Source organism: Petromyzon marinus, assembly GCF_048934315.1.
Source record: "Petromyzon marinus isolate PM22_M1 ecotype Great Lakes invasive population chromosome 84 unlocalized genomic scaffold, UKy_Petmar_22M1.pri1.0 chr84_unloc.4, whole genome shotgun sequence".
NCBI classification, from domain to species: domain Eukaryota; kingdom Metazoa; phylum Chordata; class Hyperoartia; order Petromyzontiformes; family Petromyzontidae; genus Petromyzon; species Petromyzon marinus.
Window position 1 is genome coordinate 13,049 of NW_027422641.1, and position 19,346 is coordinate 32,394.

The window sequence follows — 19,346 nt, forward strand, 5'->3', positions numbered from 1 at the left end:
CCACTCACTCCTCCACCCACTCACTCCTCCACCCACTCACTCCTCCACCCACTCACTCCTCCACCCACTCACTCCCTCCCACCCACTCACTCACTCCACCCACTCACTCACTCCACTCACTCCTCACTCCACCCACTCACTCACTCCACCCACTCACTCACTCCACCCACTCACTCACTCCACCCACTCACTCACTCCACCCACTCACTCACTCCACCCACTCACTCACTCCACCCACTCACTCACTCCTCCCACTCACTCACTCCACCCACTCACTCCACCCACTCACTCACTCCACCCACTCACTCACTCCACCCACTCACTCCACCCACTCACTCCACCCACCCACTCACTCCACCCACCCACTCACTCCACCCACCCACTCACTCCACCCACTCACTCCACCCACTCACTCCACCCACCCACTCACTCTCCCCCCCCCCGCCCCCCCCCCCCCCCCCCCCCCCCCGCTGCTGGTCCGTCAGGTCCCCACCCGCTCCTGGTCCATCATGGCCCATGCACCTCCTACGTACATCATGCTCATTTTTATGCTAATTCCTTTGTCAAGCTTTTTGCTTCCTCCCACATAGCTTAAAGGACGCGACATGGGCTTGGCTGTTTTCACTCCAACGCTGTCCTCATGACAGCACGGTCCCTTCACCTGATGAAGGCCACTTGTGTTGTGGCCGAAACGTCGTGATTTTTGTTATTTTCTTTTTTACCTACGTGACTTTATAGAACCAAAGAGTATAATGCTTTTTTTTCTATATTTCACCATTACGCCCTGTATGGGTTGGTGAAGCGAGGGGGGGCAGGACTGATTCTTCTTCACTCGACTGCTTTCAGGCCATGGGTTTGTCATGTGGTGCATCTAAGCACTGCAACTGCTCCACCTGATATTCCTTTGCACCGTTGCACGTAAGATATTCTATCGCAATAGATTTTCCAGATTAAATATTTTCTAAAATAAAAAAATGGAATGCAGGAAAAACAGAAAAACTGCCACGACACGGTGGGCAGGTGTGAGATAGAATGGATTAAAATGATCACGACTGAACACCCATCCCGAGCACACCGTAGTGGTGTTCACTTCATCTGGTGGCGAGATGTTAATGAACACCTTGTGAAAGGCCCAAGGCAGATCCCTGGGTTTGATCTTCCAAGAAGCTCATGGTCCACCCTAAACCGCATCCACTGCACAAACCATGGCAGATGCAGATACCTGATGCACAAATGGAAAATTAAAAACTCTCCAGTGTTCAACTGTGGTCATCCAGAACAGACCAATCAACATACAATGAAGCAATGTCTGATCCACATGACAATGACACACTGCGCTACTCTTTACGTAGTTATCTGGCTTGACCACCTGAATGTGAAATTGTAGTTGTTACTCTGCATCTACATCAGCCATCTGAAAACAGAAGACAAAATTATAGGGGAGGGAGGGGTAGAGAATGGGAAATGGAGAAGCGGTGAGGCTTTAAGAGAGGAACAGAATGAGGTTAAGGAGGGGGACTGCTTAATGTGCTGGGGAAGGTTATTCCAGTGGAGGTGTCCAGAGAGAAGGATTGGGCGTAGGGAGATGGAGGGACAGAGAAGATTGGGAACGGAGAGGACGAGAGGGCACATGGAAGGAGATGAGGGGCAAGATGAGGTGGGGCAAGGCCCTAGAAAGATTTGAAGATGAGCATCAGGCATTTTAAAAGGCAGCGGTAGTGAACGGAAAGCCAGTGAAGTTGAAGTAGGAGAGGTAAAATGTAAAAAATAAATGGTAGATTGAAAATAACTTGCGTGGAAGAATTTTGTATTTGTGGAGGAGAGTAAGGGTTGATTCAGGGAGACCAAGACGACGAGAATAACAGTGGTCCAGACGGTTAAAGATCAGAAAATTAACTAGGAGTGGGATAATAGTGGGAGGGATTAGTGGTATAGTGGGCGTGGCAAGCTGTGAAATTGGCAGATCTTAATGGTAGTGGGCTGGGTTAGTGATGAAGTGGGTTGGGCTAAGTGAGGGAGTAGGCGGGCCTCGTTGGGGAGTGTGCGGGTCTCATGATGGAATGAGCATCCCTAGTGGTAGAGTGGGCGGTGCTAGTTGGGGGGGGGGGCTCTCTGTATGATTCTCTGGACGTTTTCGTGAGTCTGTAGCTTTGAGTTGATATGAGTCTCTTTGTGAGTGTGTTTGTCGAAGCAAGACTGTGCCTTGTGTGAGTCTATGCATCCCTGTAAGTCTCTAGCTCAGTGTGAGTACATTTCTGTTTGTCTTTTTGTGTCTATATGAGTCTTTATATCTAAATGTGAGTCTGCGGATATCTCAGTTTATGGGTCTGTCTGAAACCGAGTGTTAGTGGAATGCATTTGACTGGTAGCTCTGTGATATCCACTTTCGTGGGCCGCTATCGAACACAAATGCTTGCACTGCACCGTGAGATATCCAAACATTATGTTATTAGTCTCGTGACACCATTAGTACGGTCGATGATAGCATTGGGTACAATATCAAAACTATTCAATAACATTGAAATATTTAAATGGCAACGCTGCATAAGTAACCAGAAGAGTCCTCTTGTGAGTTACACCGAGTTTGTATTCTCCAGCACGTAGTCCATGCGAGAAGTTAGAATGCTTGACAAGCAAGAGAAGCAAGTGGAGTCAGACAAATGGACATTTCCTAAACCTCCTGCATCAAAAGCTCAACGCGCTGACACTGGGAGCGGAGGAGTGGAGTCACTGGGAGTCTCTTCTCTGTTCCCGTGTTTCATCATCACCATCTAAACCACGGCTACCCCCACACACAAGTACAACACAGATCCCCCATATACAGTACACACACACACACACGGAAACATACACAGATTCCCCATGTAGCCTCCACAAGCTGTTGGGGAAAGTCCAGTTAGTTAGCACCTATTCAGGCTGACATGGCACACGAGGGTGTGGTGTGGCCAGTGCCACGCTCGGCCACCTTTGTCTCCCCAGTGCTGATGTTTACACACTGCGATGGATACTCAGTTAAGGCTGAGTAAACAAATATAAATCTACACCTAATAGCAGAATCTGAACATTTATACTGGAGTAATGCAATGAGTGCAGTAGAGACAGGACAAAAGTTACAACAACCAATACAATACAACACGATAAGAGTGCACAGTAAAGTAAAGGTGAACAAATCACTTAAAATATACAAATGAAACTAAACTCTTTTTTTTATCTTACCAGGAAAGGCCCAGAGCTATTATCTAATTTTTCAGAAGCAAGCCACTAATAATAGCTCGAGGAAGTGGATTATCACGTGAAAATTTATAGCAGCAAATACATCTAAACGGATGTTTCTAAATATGGAGAGAAAAACTGGAGAACCCAGAGGAAAAAAAAAACAAGTGACCACGGAGAGAACATGCAGACTCCAACTATACAGCAGGTGTCATCAGGGTCGAAATCCAACCCCTGAACTCTTGCATACCAGGCGAGGAAGATGACATCACACCACCATGGCGTTACTTAAACAAATACCTAAAAGTATGCAAGTTCAAATTGCATCAGTTCCCAAGCTTGGGAAAGGCAGTAAAACAACAGCAATAAACATTCCCAGACCACACCCAGACAATGACAGTCTGCCAATAAATGTATACATTACAATTTAATTATTGATACATTGTTAAGCATTTCGAGGCTGTTGAAGTGCTGTTATTTGGTATACAGATGTGTATAATCAAAGATAAGAAATATCAAGTGTATTTGTTTAGCCAGGTTTTTAACCTGGATAGTTTCAATTGCAAGTGTGATCCGAGGCACCAAAATCGAAAACTAATCAATTAGAGCAATGAAAGAGAATTCAGAGTAAAACAACTTTAAAACAATCGTTAATAAATGTATTCTATCTGAAGTCGGCTTGGAAGATTATTTTTAGACCGATCATAGCGCAACTGAAAGTTAAAATACATGATTATAAAAAAGATAGAGGGTGAATATTGAAGTCATACATAAATAGACGAGGATATCTGCATGAGTGTGATACACACCCCTATGTACGCACATTCATGAAAAACATTCCTACTCAGTGAAACAATGGTGAGCTGCCAGACCATTTAAAAGCCACCGACACCCCTTCCGCATGCCACCAACATCGCTTCCCTATACAACATATTCATAAATACACTTACACATTATTACACATTATTGGAATCACCACACTCATCAGCATCTTGGAGTCGCGTTCACCCTTGGCTCCATGTGGAGCTCACAGAGAAAGCTCCCAGCTCATTGTCGTCTCAGAGTCAGGGTCGACGATCGGTGCGGTGGAGGTAAAATGAGCCGGGCTGCTGTTCAAGTCGTGCGTGGACCAGCTCCATCTGCTGCAGGGCCAGCACGGCCTCTCAGCTTATATCTAAATATCCAGGCCTCCTCGGTGAGTCCATCTGCTCCTCAACTCCTGCTTCCCTTCCTCACTGAAGCGATTGCCATCCACCCTGCAGCACAGAGAGAGGTTCACGCTGACGCGGGTTCACACAAAGACCCACGCAGCCCCCACAACAACCATGCTGGATGAAGGTCTCTCCATGCCATGAGAGCTGCTTCACCATACTTCACCACGCGGGTCAGTGCAGGCCTGTGATGGCAAGGACTGCAGATCTAGGATCGTAGTGAAGTACAACGGTGGATTGTGCTGCACACTGCAGTCTGTTGTCTGCAACTTAGCTCTGCTGCCTATAACTCCTGTGGTTATGCGCGGTGGTCACCCGTCTCAGCACTCCAGGCTAAAGCCTGCTTATCTTGCAGATTTAAGATCAGGCGCATTTCCAGTCGTTTGGACATGTTCATTGGTCTGATAATGAATATTGTGATTATTTGGAGGAGCGGGGTCAGCCAGGTGGGGTGTTGGCTGTTGTGCTGTTCGGTTCTGTGTTGTGTTGCATTGTGTTTCTAAGTTTGCTATTTTTTTTCATTCTTACCTGATGATGGTTGCTTGTGTTGCAATCGGAACGTCTATTCTATTATTATTTGATTTTATTTTCTACGTGACTTTACCGAAAGAACCAAAGAGAATATTAAATGCACTGGAATACACTCCACTACTCACTCCACTTCTGGCAATGGCTCTCATAGCACACAAACATGCTGTGAAGGTCAATTTCCAAAACGTTGCCTTTTCCATATTTTCTCCTGCTAAGGCCACAGTGTTACTGACGAATCTAAGTTGTTTTGTTTGTAGCAACAATCAGAGCGCGTATGAGACACAAGCTGCATAACTTACCCGAGCTTCCTCAATGCTTTGTTGGTGATCATGATGTCATGGAGAGCTGGGATCGATTTGTCCGTCAGTGAGCACTCTATCAGACTACAGGGAGAGAAGAGGCACTGAGTGGGGTGAAACTGGAAAATAAAAGTGTACACACTCACAAGACATGGAGAGCAACTCAACACCTTTTAGTACAATAAGGGTGGAAATCTCGTAGAATCAGCTAAACAGAGGGAGTAATCATTTCGGACCCAGGAACGCAATCCTATTTGTCTATTAATTGTTTAATGTGGCTTTGTCCAACACGGCATTTTACAGGAACGTAACCCACCGCATTTGGCGAGGTCTGCAATATTTTGTATTAAAAATCGCGTTTGTCCATGCAAGGCCACTAGATACAGGCAGAGGAGCCAGAATATAAATCTGAATATTTATTTATATTAGAGAATCTGAAAAGCTAAAAAGCTCTTTTTCACAGATGTCCACGTAACCCATCACGAGGCAAAGGCTAGTTTAAACTGTATATTGGGTAAGGTTAAAATAATGTTCAAATGTATCGGGTTGGCGAATAAGAGCCATTGGTGATTTATGGCTTTAATAAGAGTTAGGTTGTGGTGTTATTAATGTAAACGTATGGGTGGGCAATTAATGTCAAGATTGCAGCCGTTCATTATATAAAATTCTTAATTGTAATCTATGACATTAAATACAGATGATCATTGATTATATCCAGAGCGTGCCTATCTGGGTTCCAACATCCGATGAAACCGGTAAAACCGCTCCAAAAGCTGAACCAGTCCGGCGATCGGCACAAAGTGCATGACAAAACAAGCAGCTATGCTTTATTTCAGTGTCAAATAATATATACAGTTCATTACACACTACATACAACAACTTAAACAATGAAAATACTGCACGTATATAAATGTTTCATGACTAATAACTAGTCATAGAAACAGAAAGTATAAAGTGCGATCTGGTGAAAATTGAGTGGAATTCGGCATTCACCAGAGCACCGGTCTGAAGGCTGCATCAGTCCAACTATTGACAAACACAAGTTTTTGTTGTTGTCAAACACAAGTTGTTTAACAAGAGCATAGTACACACATCACCCCATGCAGAGTCTTTGATATTGGAGTGGTGAGTGCGGTTAGTAAATGTTGTGGCCAAAACGTCGCGATAATTTTATAATGTTTTATTTTTATTATTTTATTATTTCCATTCTACGTGACTTTACCGAAAGAACCAAGAAGAGTAAATAGTCACTTTTTACAGCAGGATATTCATTTTGTCTTTGTATATTTACTTTTAGCGATTTTTAGATCGCAAACTATTTAATAACATTAAATATATATACAGAACACCTAAAAATATAATCGTATTTTTAGCTCTTTCGGTAAAGTCACGTTGAAGGGAAACAATAAATAATAAAATATATAAAGCAATAAAACATATATTGTTTTATATATATTTTATTGTTTCCCTTCAACGTGACTTTACTGAAAGAGTTAAAAATATGAATTACTGCAGTCACGAAAGCTTTAAATCAAAATATAATCGTATTTAAGAATATGCAAAAATAAGCTATTTTAAATAATTATGCGATTATCTGGTTGTGTTTGAAAATCTGGCTGCCGGATAATCGATGATCTAATATATTAACATAATATAATTTAAAACAATATCATTGGTTAGAGTTGGTTATGTGACCATTGTAATTGTATTGTTATTTAATAGTGGTTAACAGTGCTGTAATAAGTGTGGCTAATAACTTAATTGATAAGTGCATACAAATTAAGTTATAATCGACGTTAAATATACAACATTATCATGCTATACTGAGTATCTTGGTGTTTTGTGTCTGTATATGTGTATATATTTGTTCAGGTGTACTTATATTAGTGTGTGTGCATCAGGACATTACTCACACTAACGTCTCCAACCTCCCTTCTCTCTCCAACATCCCGTCTGCTAAAAGTCGGAGGCCGCTGTCTCCAATCTCGTTGCGACGCAGCCTAAACCCGGGTGGACGGGAGAAGGGACAGCGCTGACTCACTGAGCCCACGGGAACCGCGGAGTGAAACACGCGGTGAGTGAGGGACACTCACAATGGCGGTGCACGTGACCACAGCACACACGTTCATGAGCAAAGCTGCTCATTGTTTAATGCTTCTGTTAGACATTTTATATAGAATAGGTGGCATTCACAAATATCAGTTTACTCGCGATCATCCATTCAATTATACTGCACTGTACCTTTATAATATGAAGTGTTTGTGTTTATATAAACACAAAGTTACAAGAGAGGATCACACACAAGTGAAGTACATTTTCATCGAGAACACAGGGAGATGTTTTCAATTAATGTATCTGCTAACAATGTTGTGAATATGAATATTGCTTTAACCTATGTGATAAACTAAACAAATGTGTTAAGATTACAGTAAAACATTTTTAAAGTGGACTCGATTAAGCAGGACAGCAAGATTAAATGTGTTCACATTCAAATGTTTACTTCACAACGCGTTGCACCAATAATTAGCAGTTAGTGCACAGAGCGCAAGTGAGAAACGAACAGCAGAGCTTACCTGAGAATCTTCAAACCTATGTTGGCCTTGAGGATGACACTGAGAGAGGAACCCGACTTGTCCGTCAGTGAACAAAGATACAGACTGCAGGAAGAGAAGAGGTGGTTAGTCGGGGCAGAGCGGATGGGTGGAGGGTCGGGGCACAGAGTGGGGGATGGTGAGGGATGGTGAGAGGTGGTGGTGGTTGATGGGATAGTGGTTGAGGGTCGTGTTTGTGGAGACTGCACAAATTAACCTCGTGTCAACTTTAATAGGAGCTTGCAAATAGCAACTGCTGTTTAGATTTTTGGGTTGAATGTGATGTGTGTGTGAATGTCTACTATGTGTGCATTTGTGTAAGTCCATCTCTATGCGTGTTTGGTACATGTGTATCTTAGTGCATGCATATTTGTGTGCATGCGCATGCGCATGGGAAGTAGTGGTGCAGTGGTTAGCACAGTGAGCCACAAACCTGGTTCGATTGCCGCTCATGGCTAACTTCATTGATGAATATCTAAAACGGCCGTGGACCTCACCTAGGTCGACTCAGCCTTAAATTACTACCTGGTGTAGTAAGTAAATATCAGTTGGCTGAGTGTGGTGCTGGCCTCCCAACCCCTCATGTGCCGTTCTGGTCTTCATTAGGTGTTCCCGAACAGTATATGACCCAAAAGTCTGCTAAAAGTTATCTGTAGAATCTGTGTGTATGTATATATAGATCAAATAATCATGATTTAATTTCGATATTGCATCATTCTGTAAGCGGTCACACCTGAAAGCGTTTCATTGAACATCTCATCACAATGTAATTAAAGGAAACCCCCAGTGACAACTGTCTGGCACAAGGTAACTTAGCACCTGGCCTGCATATCGGCATTTCCACTACAACTGTTCCAGTAGCCTCTCATTCCTAATTTCCTCAGAACATCCTCCCATTTCCGCATCAAAAAATGTATACAGTACATTATACACTACATACAACTTAAACAATTAAAATACTGCACTTATATACATTTTCATGACTAACAACTACAGTAATAGAAAGAGTAAATATACAGCTTGATCCGGCGAAAATTGCGTGCAGTTCGGCGTTCGCCAGAGCACCGGTCTGAAGGCTGCATCAGTCCGGCGATTGTCAAACACAAGTTGTTGTTGTCAACCACAAGTTGTTGTTGTCAAAAACATGTTGTTGTCAAACACATGTTGTTGTTGTTGTTGTTGTCAAACACAAGTTGTCAAACACAAGTTGTCAAACACAAGTCGATGTCTAACACAAGTTGTTGAACAAGAGCGTTGTACGCACATCACCCCATGCAGAGTCTTCGATATTGGAGTGCTGAGTGCGGTACAGTAAATAGTCACTATTTACAGCAAGATATTTATTTTGTCTTTGTATATTTAGTTAAGCGATTTTTATATCGTAAACTATTTGAAACAGTCAATATATATGCAGAACACCTAAAAACATAATCTTATTCAAGAATGTGCAAAAACAAGCTATTTTAAATAATGATGTGATCATCTGGTGTTTTTTGAAAATCCAGTACCCCTCCCCTCCGATGCTGCTGGATAATCGATGATCTACTGTATTAACACAATATAGTTGAAACAATATCATTGGTTATAGTAGGTAATGTGACAATGGTAATTGCATTGTTATTCTTTGGGTCTTTCGGTAAAGTCACGTAGATAGAAAAATAATCAAATATTATTTTCTATCTACATGACTTTACCGAAAGACCTAAAGAGTATGAATTCCTGCAGTCACGAAAGCTTTAAGTCAATATGTAATTGTATTGTTATTTAAGTGGTTAACAGTGCTGTAATAAGTGTGGCTAATAACTTAATTGATGAGTGCATATAAATTAAGTTATAATCGACGTTTAAATACATTATTATGGTATAGTGAGTATATTTGTGTTTTGTGTCCGTATATGTGTATATATTTGTTTAGGTGTACCTATATTAGTGTGTGTGCATCAGGAAATTACTCAACACTAACGTCTCCAAACTCCCTTCTCTCTCCAACATCCCGTCGGCTAAAAGTTGGAGTCCGCTGTCTCTGATCTCGTTCTCACTCAGCCTAAACCCGGGTGGACAGGGGAAGGGACAGCGCTGACTCACTGAGCCCACGGGAACCGCGGAGTCAAACACGCGGTGAGTGAGGGACACTCACAATGGCGGTGCACGTGACCAGAGCACACACGTTCATGAGCAAAGCTGCTCATTGTTCAATGCTTCTGTGTTAGACATTTTATATATCATAGGTGGCATTCACAAAAAGGAGTTTACTCACAATCATCCATTCATTTATACTGCACTGTACCTTTATAATCTGAAACGTGTTTGTGTTCATAAGGGTGTTGTTTTGCAAGACCTCATCTTACAAAAAAGACAAAGATCCCCCGTGTAGCCTTAACAGACTGTAGGGGCAAGTGCTGTTAGCGAGCACCTATGAAGGCCGGAACGGCACACGAGGGGGTGGGTGGTGTTGTATATGGCCCTTTTTCCACAATTAAAATCAATAATAATATTTGCCGATATTTTAAAAATAGTAACTGAAATAAATAAATAAACACCGCTACGACAAGGACCAGCAAACAGCAACGGGAGATCGTAAAAAGGTCGTTTAAATAAATAAATAATAACCTCCGGGGCAAAGAGAGGTTAGCGACTATCTGCAAAATCTCCAGATTGCCAAAGGACAATTCACAAACAAACCTGTTTGATGTAACACAGCCGCCCGGGGTCACCAAAAGGGGAGGGGGGCAATCACGCGCGCGACCGCGGTGAGACAGCGGACGGGGAGGGCATCTGTTTTTTTCTCTCTCTCGCAAGAGACGCGGAGAGAGGAGAGGGAATTTCACATTTAAGCTCCGCAAAGGACAGCGAGACAGCGTTCGGAAGAAGACATCAAGCCAGCTCCGAGGCATGGCCTCGAGACATTAGCAATGGGTGCTGTGTCCCGCAGAGAAGAGGGGCGAGGGGACGTTAGGTGCTGAGTTCGGCATGGGCAGACAGAGTATCGCTGAAAGTTATTATACATTCATCCTGATGTTTTGAGTCGCTTGCAGAATCGAGGATTGCGATAAGCTGTATCGTACTAAGCTATCAGAGTTGTGTAAGAGGTGTGCAAATACAATTTTCAAGTTTTGAGAGTGAGCGACAATAGCACACTCGACAGTTCAACAAGACAACAGCTCAGCAAGCGCCAGAAGAGGGTGGCGAGCGGCAGGCTCCAAGGGGGCCCCGCGATCAACCGAGGATGAGAGGCTGGCAGAGTAGCGATGTGCCACCGAGTGTGAGTTCAGAGCTGAAAGAAATATCGCTAAAAGACTTTTATTCTACATTGAGTGCCAGCTGCCAGCAGCCAAGCGTGTGCTGACTTGGCTCATCCAGCAATGGAAAGAGCCTGACCAGCCGCCCATGAGCAAAAGAGTCAGCGAACCAGCAAAGAGCGCGTTCGAGCATCTCCACAGAGAGCACGTGCGGCGCAGCTACTACATCAGTGGAAAGAGACCGTATCTGCCAGCACGAGCAGCCAAGCCGACGCCCCGAGCAAGAGAACAAAGCAGTTCGTATAACCCTCCCCCCACACTCTCACCCTCACGACGCATCACCCTGCGTCTGCTTCACGAAGACACACAACACGCATATCGGGACAATCAAGAAGAGTGACATTCCAAGGTGCTGATCGTGAAGAACATTGCTGCCTATTGAGTTACGTGGATACAGTCATTTAGAAGTATCTCAGTCGTTCGTTTTCTTTTAATGGCATAATCTTGCCGATGAATCCATTGACGTATACTTTTGCCTTTGAGAATAATAATTGTTTTGACTGCCTTTTCGCATGAATATCGTCGGATGAACTACTAAGGACTTTTTATTCGTATTTTCCATATGCTCCTGGTACCCAGAGGAAGCAATCAATTGTTCCGTTACCCAATTAACAACGTGATTATTGAGGGTTGAAGAGATGGATCAATGAAATGAACATTGCCTGTAGTACTATGCTGACAATTTCAAGTACAAAAATTCCCATATTAGAGTGTTAAAGTTTTTGTGTAGAATAGCGTGCCTGCATGTTTTAACGACTCTCCCTATCACCAATTAAGCTCGCGTTACGCAGTGGAATTAATGATATGTGCAGTTGTCAAAGTGAAACAACGCAATCGTTGATGTTTACTGTGTTGATGCTGTGTTGAAAATTCCGAGCTTGAGAGTTCGCATATCCTTATGTTAAAGTTTTGTTTAGAATAAAATTGATTAACGCAGAAGTGGTTGCGTGTGTCCTTCCTGATTTCGTGCGTAATAATCTTATTTATAAGAACTGTATTCTGCGTTGAGATCTCAATTTGGAGACCTGACATAAACACACTAATACACTCAGTAAATGTTAAAACGAGAATAATTGTATTATACCGATCGATAATACGAAGTTAAACAAGGAAGCCGAGCTGACTCTGGCATGCTCACAGCACCTGCATAACTTCATACGAAGAATTGTATTATTCCGATTGATAATCCGACCCTCGTCAGCGAGGCGGGGCCTAATCATAATAACGGATTGCAATAGCATAATCACACACACGAGCATTAATGAATATGATTATATCTCGAATTAGCATAATTTATGCGCATAATTGCATCACCTAACATAATTGCGGATAATTACGCAAATTCCAAATTTCATTTAATTTTTATTATTTTCATCAAAATTTTCACAACCAACATATACAACAGTGACCTACACCACCCCGACCGCCTTTGTATCCTTAGTGGCAATGTTTACACACCGCACCAGGTCCTCATTTGAGTCTGAGTCGACCTAGAGGGAGGCCCAGGTCCGGTTCAGATAATCGTCACCGGTGTTGGTCGTTAGCGGGAATCGAACCCGGGACGCCGGGTTCATAGCGTAGCGTAGCGCTAATCACGACACTACTACTCCTCGTCTACACACCTACATACACACACAGTAACGAAAGTAAATAACGCACATACATGCGTATATTCACTAATTTGTCCATGGCGCACTCATATCACTGGATGAATTGCGCCTCATGAATGTGAATCCTTATTATATGAAGATTCCTTGCATTCATTTTCATGTAAAAAAATACTGTCACATTAAAACTGCAGACTCAAACAGGGGTGTGTAAAGTGTGTACATGTGAGTGAGTGTGTGTATATTCATATATGAGAGTGTGTATATTAGTGTACATGTGTAGTGGAGTAGGAAGGTGCATAGTGGAAACAGCGTGATTACATAACACAGACAGTACGGGTTATGTTGGGTCAGCCTGTAGCGAAGGCAAATACAGTGCAGGTTATATTAGGGCAATTAAGCTGGGTGAGCCAAGGACGGCTGTGATTGGCTGGAGCTGTTGCCAAGTCTAGAGTCGCGCCTAAAGGTCTGGAGGAGAAGCAGGTGCGAACGACGAGGAGCGTGGTTGGGACGCGGACTAATTAATTGGGGAGTAATGAGAGCGGGGATAAATTGGGGGGTCGGCAATTGGAGCGAGGTTGTTGAAGTTGGAGAGCTTGGAGTGAACAGCGGGGAATTGAAGTTGGAGTCAACAGCAGGGAATTGAAGTGTGGAGAGCTTGGAGACAGAGAGTGGAGAGACAGAGTTTGAGAGACAGAGTTGGAGATGGAGCATGGAAACAGCATAGCGATAGCAGAGCTGAAGAAGAGAAGCAGCCAGCAGTGGAGAGAGCGTAGCGATGGCGGAGCTGAAGAAGAGAAGCAGCCAGCAGTGGAGAGAGCATAGCGATAGCGAAGCTGAACAGAGACGAAGCAGTTAGCAGTGGAGAGAGCATAGTGATGGTGATAGCGGTGAACAGAGACAAAGCAATTAGCAGTGGAGTGAGCATAGCGACGGTGATAGCGGAGAGCGGAGACAAAGAAGTTAGCGGCGGAGTAAGCGAAGTAATCATGGGGAGTGGAGAGACAAAGGTGGCGAGCGAGTCGAGTGAAGCACGGTGAGCGAGCCGTGACGACATGGATACTGTAAAATATTGAGGACATGCTGAAAGTTGTAAATAAAGCGGTGTTCGAAGAAAGACAAAAGTTGTCCGAGTGAAATCGAACACTACATTTCGTGTCAGAGTGACTACGAACCATGCCGAGATGTCAAGGAAGGCGGCCAAGAAGAAGAACGTGCCGGTGGACTCATCCGACGACAGCAACGACGAGGACGTGCTTGCCCGTGTCCTGCCAAGTGGCCGATACTCCTCCGGAGGGCCTGGTTGAACGAGAGTCTAGAGAATGAGACAGCGGTTCGAGCGAGGCCGAGACCCCCGCACCGTCGAGTGATTGGAGAGTCCTCATGGCCCAGTGGGAGGCCAGGATGGCGACATTGACGGAGGCGTTTAACCGCTTTGTGACATCGGACCAGGTGCAACCGACGGTGTCAAGTCGACCAGCAGATGTTGCCGCGGGGTCGGAGCGATTGGAGAAATCCGACGACGATGAAGCACCACCATCGGGAATAGCACGGCGACTTCATGTGCAGCGGTTCGAGGCCAAAGTTGGGGATTGGACGGCATTTACAAGACGGTTCCGAGCAGCTTATCAATCTCTGGAGTGGACTGAGGGTGCCGCTCTGCGGGCACTGCCGACGGCCCTCGATGATGATACCTTGGCGACATTTAATGGATTCCCTGCCACCGTCAGGTCAACACTGGATGGGGCATTCACGGCAATGAGCAAGGTGTACGAGCCGCGGTCGGTCGCCAAACGTAGATTCCAGCAAAGGAAGCGGGAGGACACGGAATCCCCTCTTGCATTCCGCAGCGCGCTGTTGGCCCTCGCTCAAGTAGCATACCTGGCGATGGACCAGGAGGCCCTGGATTCCTTGCTGCAGGAGAAGCTTTTGCAGTTGGCCAAGGAGCTACGAGTCATCCTTTCGCTTCCTGACAGCAACAACGACGATGACATGTCTCTACAGATCGCCAGGAACATCAAAGTCAACCTGGACCTCCGCGATGAGCCAGCGGTGGTGGGTGCGCAGCTGCTGTTGCTGAGCGCTGCCGCGTCCGAGAGCGCGGTGGCGGTGGGCGAGGCACCGCCGATTGCAGCGGCGGCCGGGGTGCCACCCGCGGGCATGCTGCGTCGCCCCGCGGTGTATGGATGTACTACGAGTGCGGACGGAGAGGACATGTTGCCCGCGACTGCTGGTGGCGCAGGGGCGGCCTTCCAAGGGCGCCGACCAGCTACAACCGAGGATTCTCCCAGGACCGAGGATTCCGGGTGAGTCGCGATACATTCAATACACGGCCGCTCTTTCCACATCACCAATCTGCGTCATCTCACCCATTCACATCTCATTCATATGTTGTGCACGGTCAGGACGTGTGGGGCGCGTTGGTGCATCGTGTTTTGGGAGCTGCGCCGGGGTCGTCGGATGTGATGGCACTTATTCAAGGGGTGATGGTCAGAGTTATTGTTGACACGGTGGCTTCTGCGACCCTTATCTCGTTACAAACTTTTTGCTTATTGCCAACTTTTCCCCAGGCCCTAGAACCGGTTGATGGGCCGTGCATAGTAGCAAATGGTGGCAGTCTCGGTATTATGGGTTGTATGGTCGCGACGAATCAAATTGGCGAAGTGAGCGTTACGGGGAATATTTTGGTTTCCAAGGCCTTGGCGGTACCGTGTTTGTTGGGAACGGATTATTTGCAAAGGATGCCACTTAGAATTTCTATAGAGAAAGGGGTGTTTGGAATTGCCATCGGGAAAATGTCTAAAATTTTTGGGAACGCCTTCTAAGCTTGCGGTTGCGAATGCCGTGGTGCAGGCCGTGGTGAGCCGCACCGTTCGCGTTCCGCCTGGCACGCAGATGCTTGTGCCGCTGCGCTTTAAAAAACAGTTGCCTTTCGGCGAGCAACAGGAGGGTATATTGCTGACGCCCTCAAATGCTGTATCACGGATGCCCACTTTGGTAGGGGCTTTGACTATTGTACCGGCAAATTGCGACCCTTTAATACAAATTGTAAACGTGGGACACGAATCGGTCGTCATTCTGGAGGGTACAACGTTGGCGCATGCAACGGCAGCGCCGGGTCCGGAAGGGGAGGCGTGTTTGGCAACGGGACAGAGTGAGATGTTGCCGGGTGATGGAGATGATCCGGACTGGTTGCGAGATCTATATATGCAAAACCCTGAACTAACGCCTGTGCAGCGGTCGCGTCTCTATGGGTTTCCCTTTGAATTCAAAGATGTGTTCAGCGTGATTACATGATAACACAGACACTACGGGTTATGTTGGGTCAGCCTGTAGCGAAGGCAAATACAGTGCAGGTTATATTAGGGCAATTAAGCTGGGTGAACCAAGGACGGCTGTGATTGGCTGGAGCTGTTGCCAAGGCTAGAGTGGCACCTAAAGGTCTGGAGGAGAAACAGGTTCGAACGATGCGGAGCGTCGTTGGGACACGGACTAATTAATTGGGGAGTAATGAGAGCGGGGATAAATTGGGGGGTCGGCAATTGGAGCAAGGTTGTTGAAGTTGGAGAGCTTGGAGTGAACAGCGGGGAATTGAAGTGTGGAGAGCTTGGAGACAGAGAGTTGGAGAGACAGAGTTTGGGAGACAGAGTTGGAGACGGAGCTTGGAAACAGCGTAGCGATAGCGGAGCTGAAGAAGAGAAGCAGCCAGCAGTGGAGAGAGCGTAGCGATAGCGGAGCTGAAGAAGAGAAGCAGCCAGCAGTGGAGAGAGCATAGCGATAGCGAAGCTGAACAGAGACGAAGCAGTTAGCAGTGGAGAGAGCATAGTGACGGTGATATAGGAGAGCAGAGATGAAGAAGTTAGCGGCTGAGTAAGCGAAGTAATCGTGGGGGAGTGGAGAGACCAAGGTGGCGAGCGAGTCGAGTGAAGCACAACGAGCGAGCCGTGGCGACATGGATACTGTAAAATATTGAGGACATGCTGAGAGTTGTAAATAAAACGGTGTTCAAAGAAAGACAAAAGTTGTCCGAGTGAAATCGAACACTACACATGTAAGGTCTAATAAATCTGAAAATCTAAATAGGCTCGAGGCTGGATGGTGCTTCTACCCAAGACTAACATGTATAACAACAGTTGTTGTAGCCTGCGGAGCTGCGTTATGGCAATGGAACAACATTCATCTCTATGCTCTACACCAACCCACACTGACAAGATTGGTGATGTCTGGTCAAATAACCCCCAAGACCTGCATGGTGTGGGAGTGCCTTATCCAGCAGTAGACTGACCAAAGGCTGTACTTGTACATGTGTAGGAGTGTGTGAGTTTATATGTACACTATGTGTACGTTTGTGTGTGTACATGTCTGTGTGTATATACGAGTGTCTTTGTGTATTTATATGCGTTTAGGGGAATGGTGGGAAAGTCGTTGGCACATTACATTACAAACGAAGTGACCTGGGTTCAATATCCGTAAACAGCATCAGTGGTGAGTGATTGAAAAAATTCTGGTCCTGGAACTCCCGTAGGGTGACTCTGCCTTAAATGAGTACCTGGTGGTGTGTCAACATCAGCAATGGGGAGAGAAATACAGCCAAGGACGGTGCTGGTCAGGGAAGTGCGATCAGCACTTGCCTCAAAAGTGTTTGCAGGCTCCACGGGGAGATTGTCTTTGTGCTCTAAAGTGCAGTGTAATAGTGTGTGCTTGTTCCCTGTCACTGGCTTCACTTTCCCCACCAGTTTATATGGGCTACTTGGGGGATCATTGTCTCTTTAATGCTTTACAACAAAGATTAACACCCATTACCAATTAGCTGTCTCTGTAGTGGTGAGCACAATCACTGACCATGATCCACTGTGAACCAGGGGCTTGAATCGGACACGTGGATCAAACCGTTACCCTCACTCTCCACCGCAGTCGCAATCAGGGCTACATTTTCTCAGTATGGCCTAAGGTCACCTCACTCCCTGCATATAGTGCGAGGGCTATCATTATCGCTAATTAAATGTTGCTGAAGATGATGGAAAACTTTACAGCATCCATGAATATGGATGCTGTACTTTAACGTACAGTGAGTGCAGCATTCACTGTGGACCCACCTACTCACTGTACATTTACTTACCCACTCACACTAATTCACTCATTCACCAACCCACTCACACACTAATTCACTCATTCACCAACCCACTTACACGCCACTCACATCCTCACTTAACTCCACATATTCACTCATCGATCCACCCACCAAGTCACCCACCAACTCAAGCAGGCACGCACTCACTCACCGAACCTCATCCCTCAGTGGATGAGTGGGAGTGGGTATGCGGCTGGAGAGTGAAGGTATGGGCAAGGGTGGGGGATGGGTTATGGAAAAGTGAAGGCAGGAGCAGATTGGGGGTTAATGGGAGGTATCAAGGGAGGGGTGAGCGTGGCGTGCGGGGAGAGGAGTGAAGTGAGTGAGGACAATGATGGCAGTGGAAAGGGGAAGAATTTGTCAAAATTTGTGTTCATGCTTGGGCTACGCAAGACCGAGTGTTTACGTGAGAATGGAGTTACATTGTACTGTATGCACAGTTAATAAGTGAGGATTCTTATAGACAAAGATCTGCCGTATAGCCTTAACAGACTGCTGGGGAAAGTGCCGTTAGGGAGCACCTATGAAAGCCGGCATGGCATATGATGGAGTGGGTGGCCAGTATCACGCCCGGCTGCTTTTGTCTCCCGAGTAGCGATGTTTTACACACTGCACCTGGTGCTCAATTGAAACTGAGTTGATATCACGCACAATTATGCACACACAATTTGTGAAGTAGTGAATGCAAGGTGTGCCAGTCTTACACTAGATGTTTACATCTGTGCAGTCCACGCTGAAGCCTCTTCATTTCCTCGGTGCCGATGCCACAGCCGAACAGGTTGAGTGTCTCCACAGGTTCTTCTCGCTGCAGCAGGATCCAGGAGATGGCAGCGCAGTCTGGCAGGGACAGCCTTGTGAATGACAGGTCTATCTCAGTCATGGACCGAGTGACATCACTCAGGGACTTGCGGTCGTGCAGCTCGTGCACGCAGTGCAGGAGACTGTTGAGCCTGTGTTTGTCAACCATCCGATTCTTCATGCTGCGATTGAGCCACTCGATTATTTCCTTTTGATAATCTGCAGATGGAGGATCCAAGATACCCTCAAAGAACTTCCATGGAGTGCTTGATGCCAGTCCACAAAAAAACCTCTGAAACACATCAAACCTCCCATCTTTGCTGTCCTTAATAGCCTTGATGACGTCATTCACTGGCCATGTTGAATGTGACAGATGCACAGCTATCGCTGCAAAGAATTCCTGCATTGTCAAGTGTGAAAATGAATAACAACTCCCTTGTTTAATGCCCTCACATGTGAACACTTTGTTGATGAATGTACTTCCTAGTTCAGAAGAACTAACAACAAACTCTTCTAGATCTTTTTGGCTGAACATCTGGATGTTTTGCTGAACCCCCTTCAGAGCCATATTGCCAAGAGACGATACAATTTCCTTGGCACAGCAGCTGCCACGTCCATGGTGTACTATGAGCCCAAACACGTATTGTGTGAATACATCGTAGGTTC

General features: G+C 45.6%; 1 protein-coding gene across 3 annotated transcripts; it reads right to left on the bottom strand.

Moving 5' to 3' along the window:
- Positions 1–2,566: 2,566 nt before the first annotated feature.
- On the bottom strand, positions 2,567–19,346 carry LOC142908452 (ribonuclease inhibitor-like). 3 transcript variants are annotated; one of them, XM_076059161.1, is made up of 6 exons: positions 18,587–19,346; positions 9,803–9,889; positions 7,828–7,911; positions 7,168–7,254; positions 5,255–5,338; positions 2,567–4,469 (listed from the first exon to the last, which is right to left on the bottom strand). In XM_076059161.1, exons 1-6 carry the CDS (start codon positions 19,246–19,248, stop codon positions 4,388–4,390), a joined length of 1,086 nt encoding a protein of 361 aa, XP_075915276.1. In that variant the 5' UTR covers positions 19,249–19,346; the 3' UTR covers positions 2,567–4,387. The 3 variants fall into 3 exon arrangements, 2 of the variants coding, with proteins under 2 accessions (XP_075915276.1, XP_075915277.1); XR_012931787.1 differs by lacking the exons at positions 9,803–9,889; positions 18,587–19,346 and adding an exon at positions 13,927–14,222; XM_076059162.1 differs by lacking the exon at positions 9,803–9,889.

Coding starts and splice junctions, on each gene's coding strand:
- LOC142908452 (XM_076059161.1), bottom strand. CDS start 19,248: ATGGCTCTGAAGGGGGTTCAGCAAAACATCCAGATGTTCAGCCAAAAA. Junction 7,255..7,827: donor ATAGGTTTGAAGATTCTCAG/GTAAGCTCTGCT, acceptor ACCCGGGTTTAG/GCTGCGTCGCAACGAGATTG. Junction 5,339..7,167: donor GGGAGGTTGGAGACGTTAGT/GTGAGTAATGTC, acceptor CTCTCCCTGTAG/TCTGATAGAGTGCTCACTGA.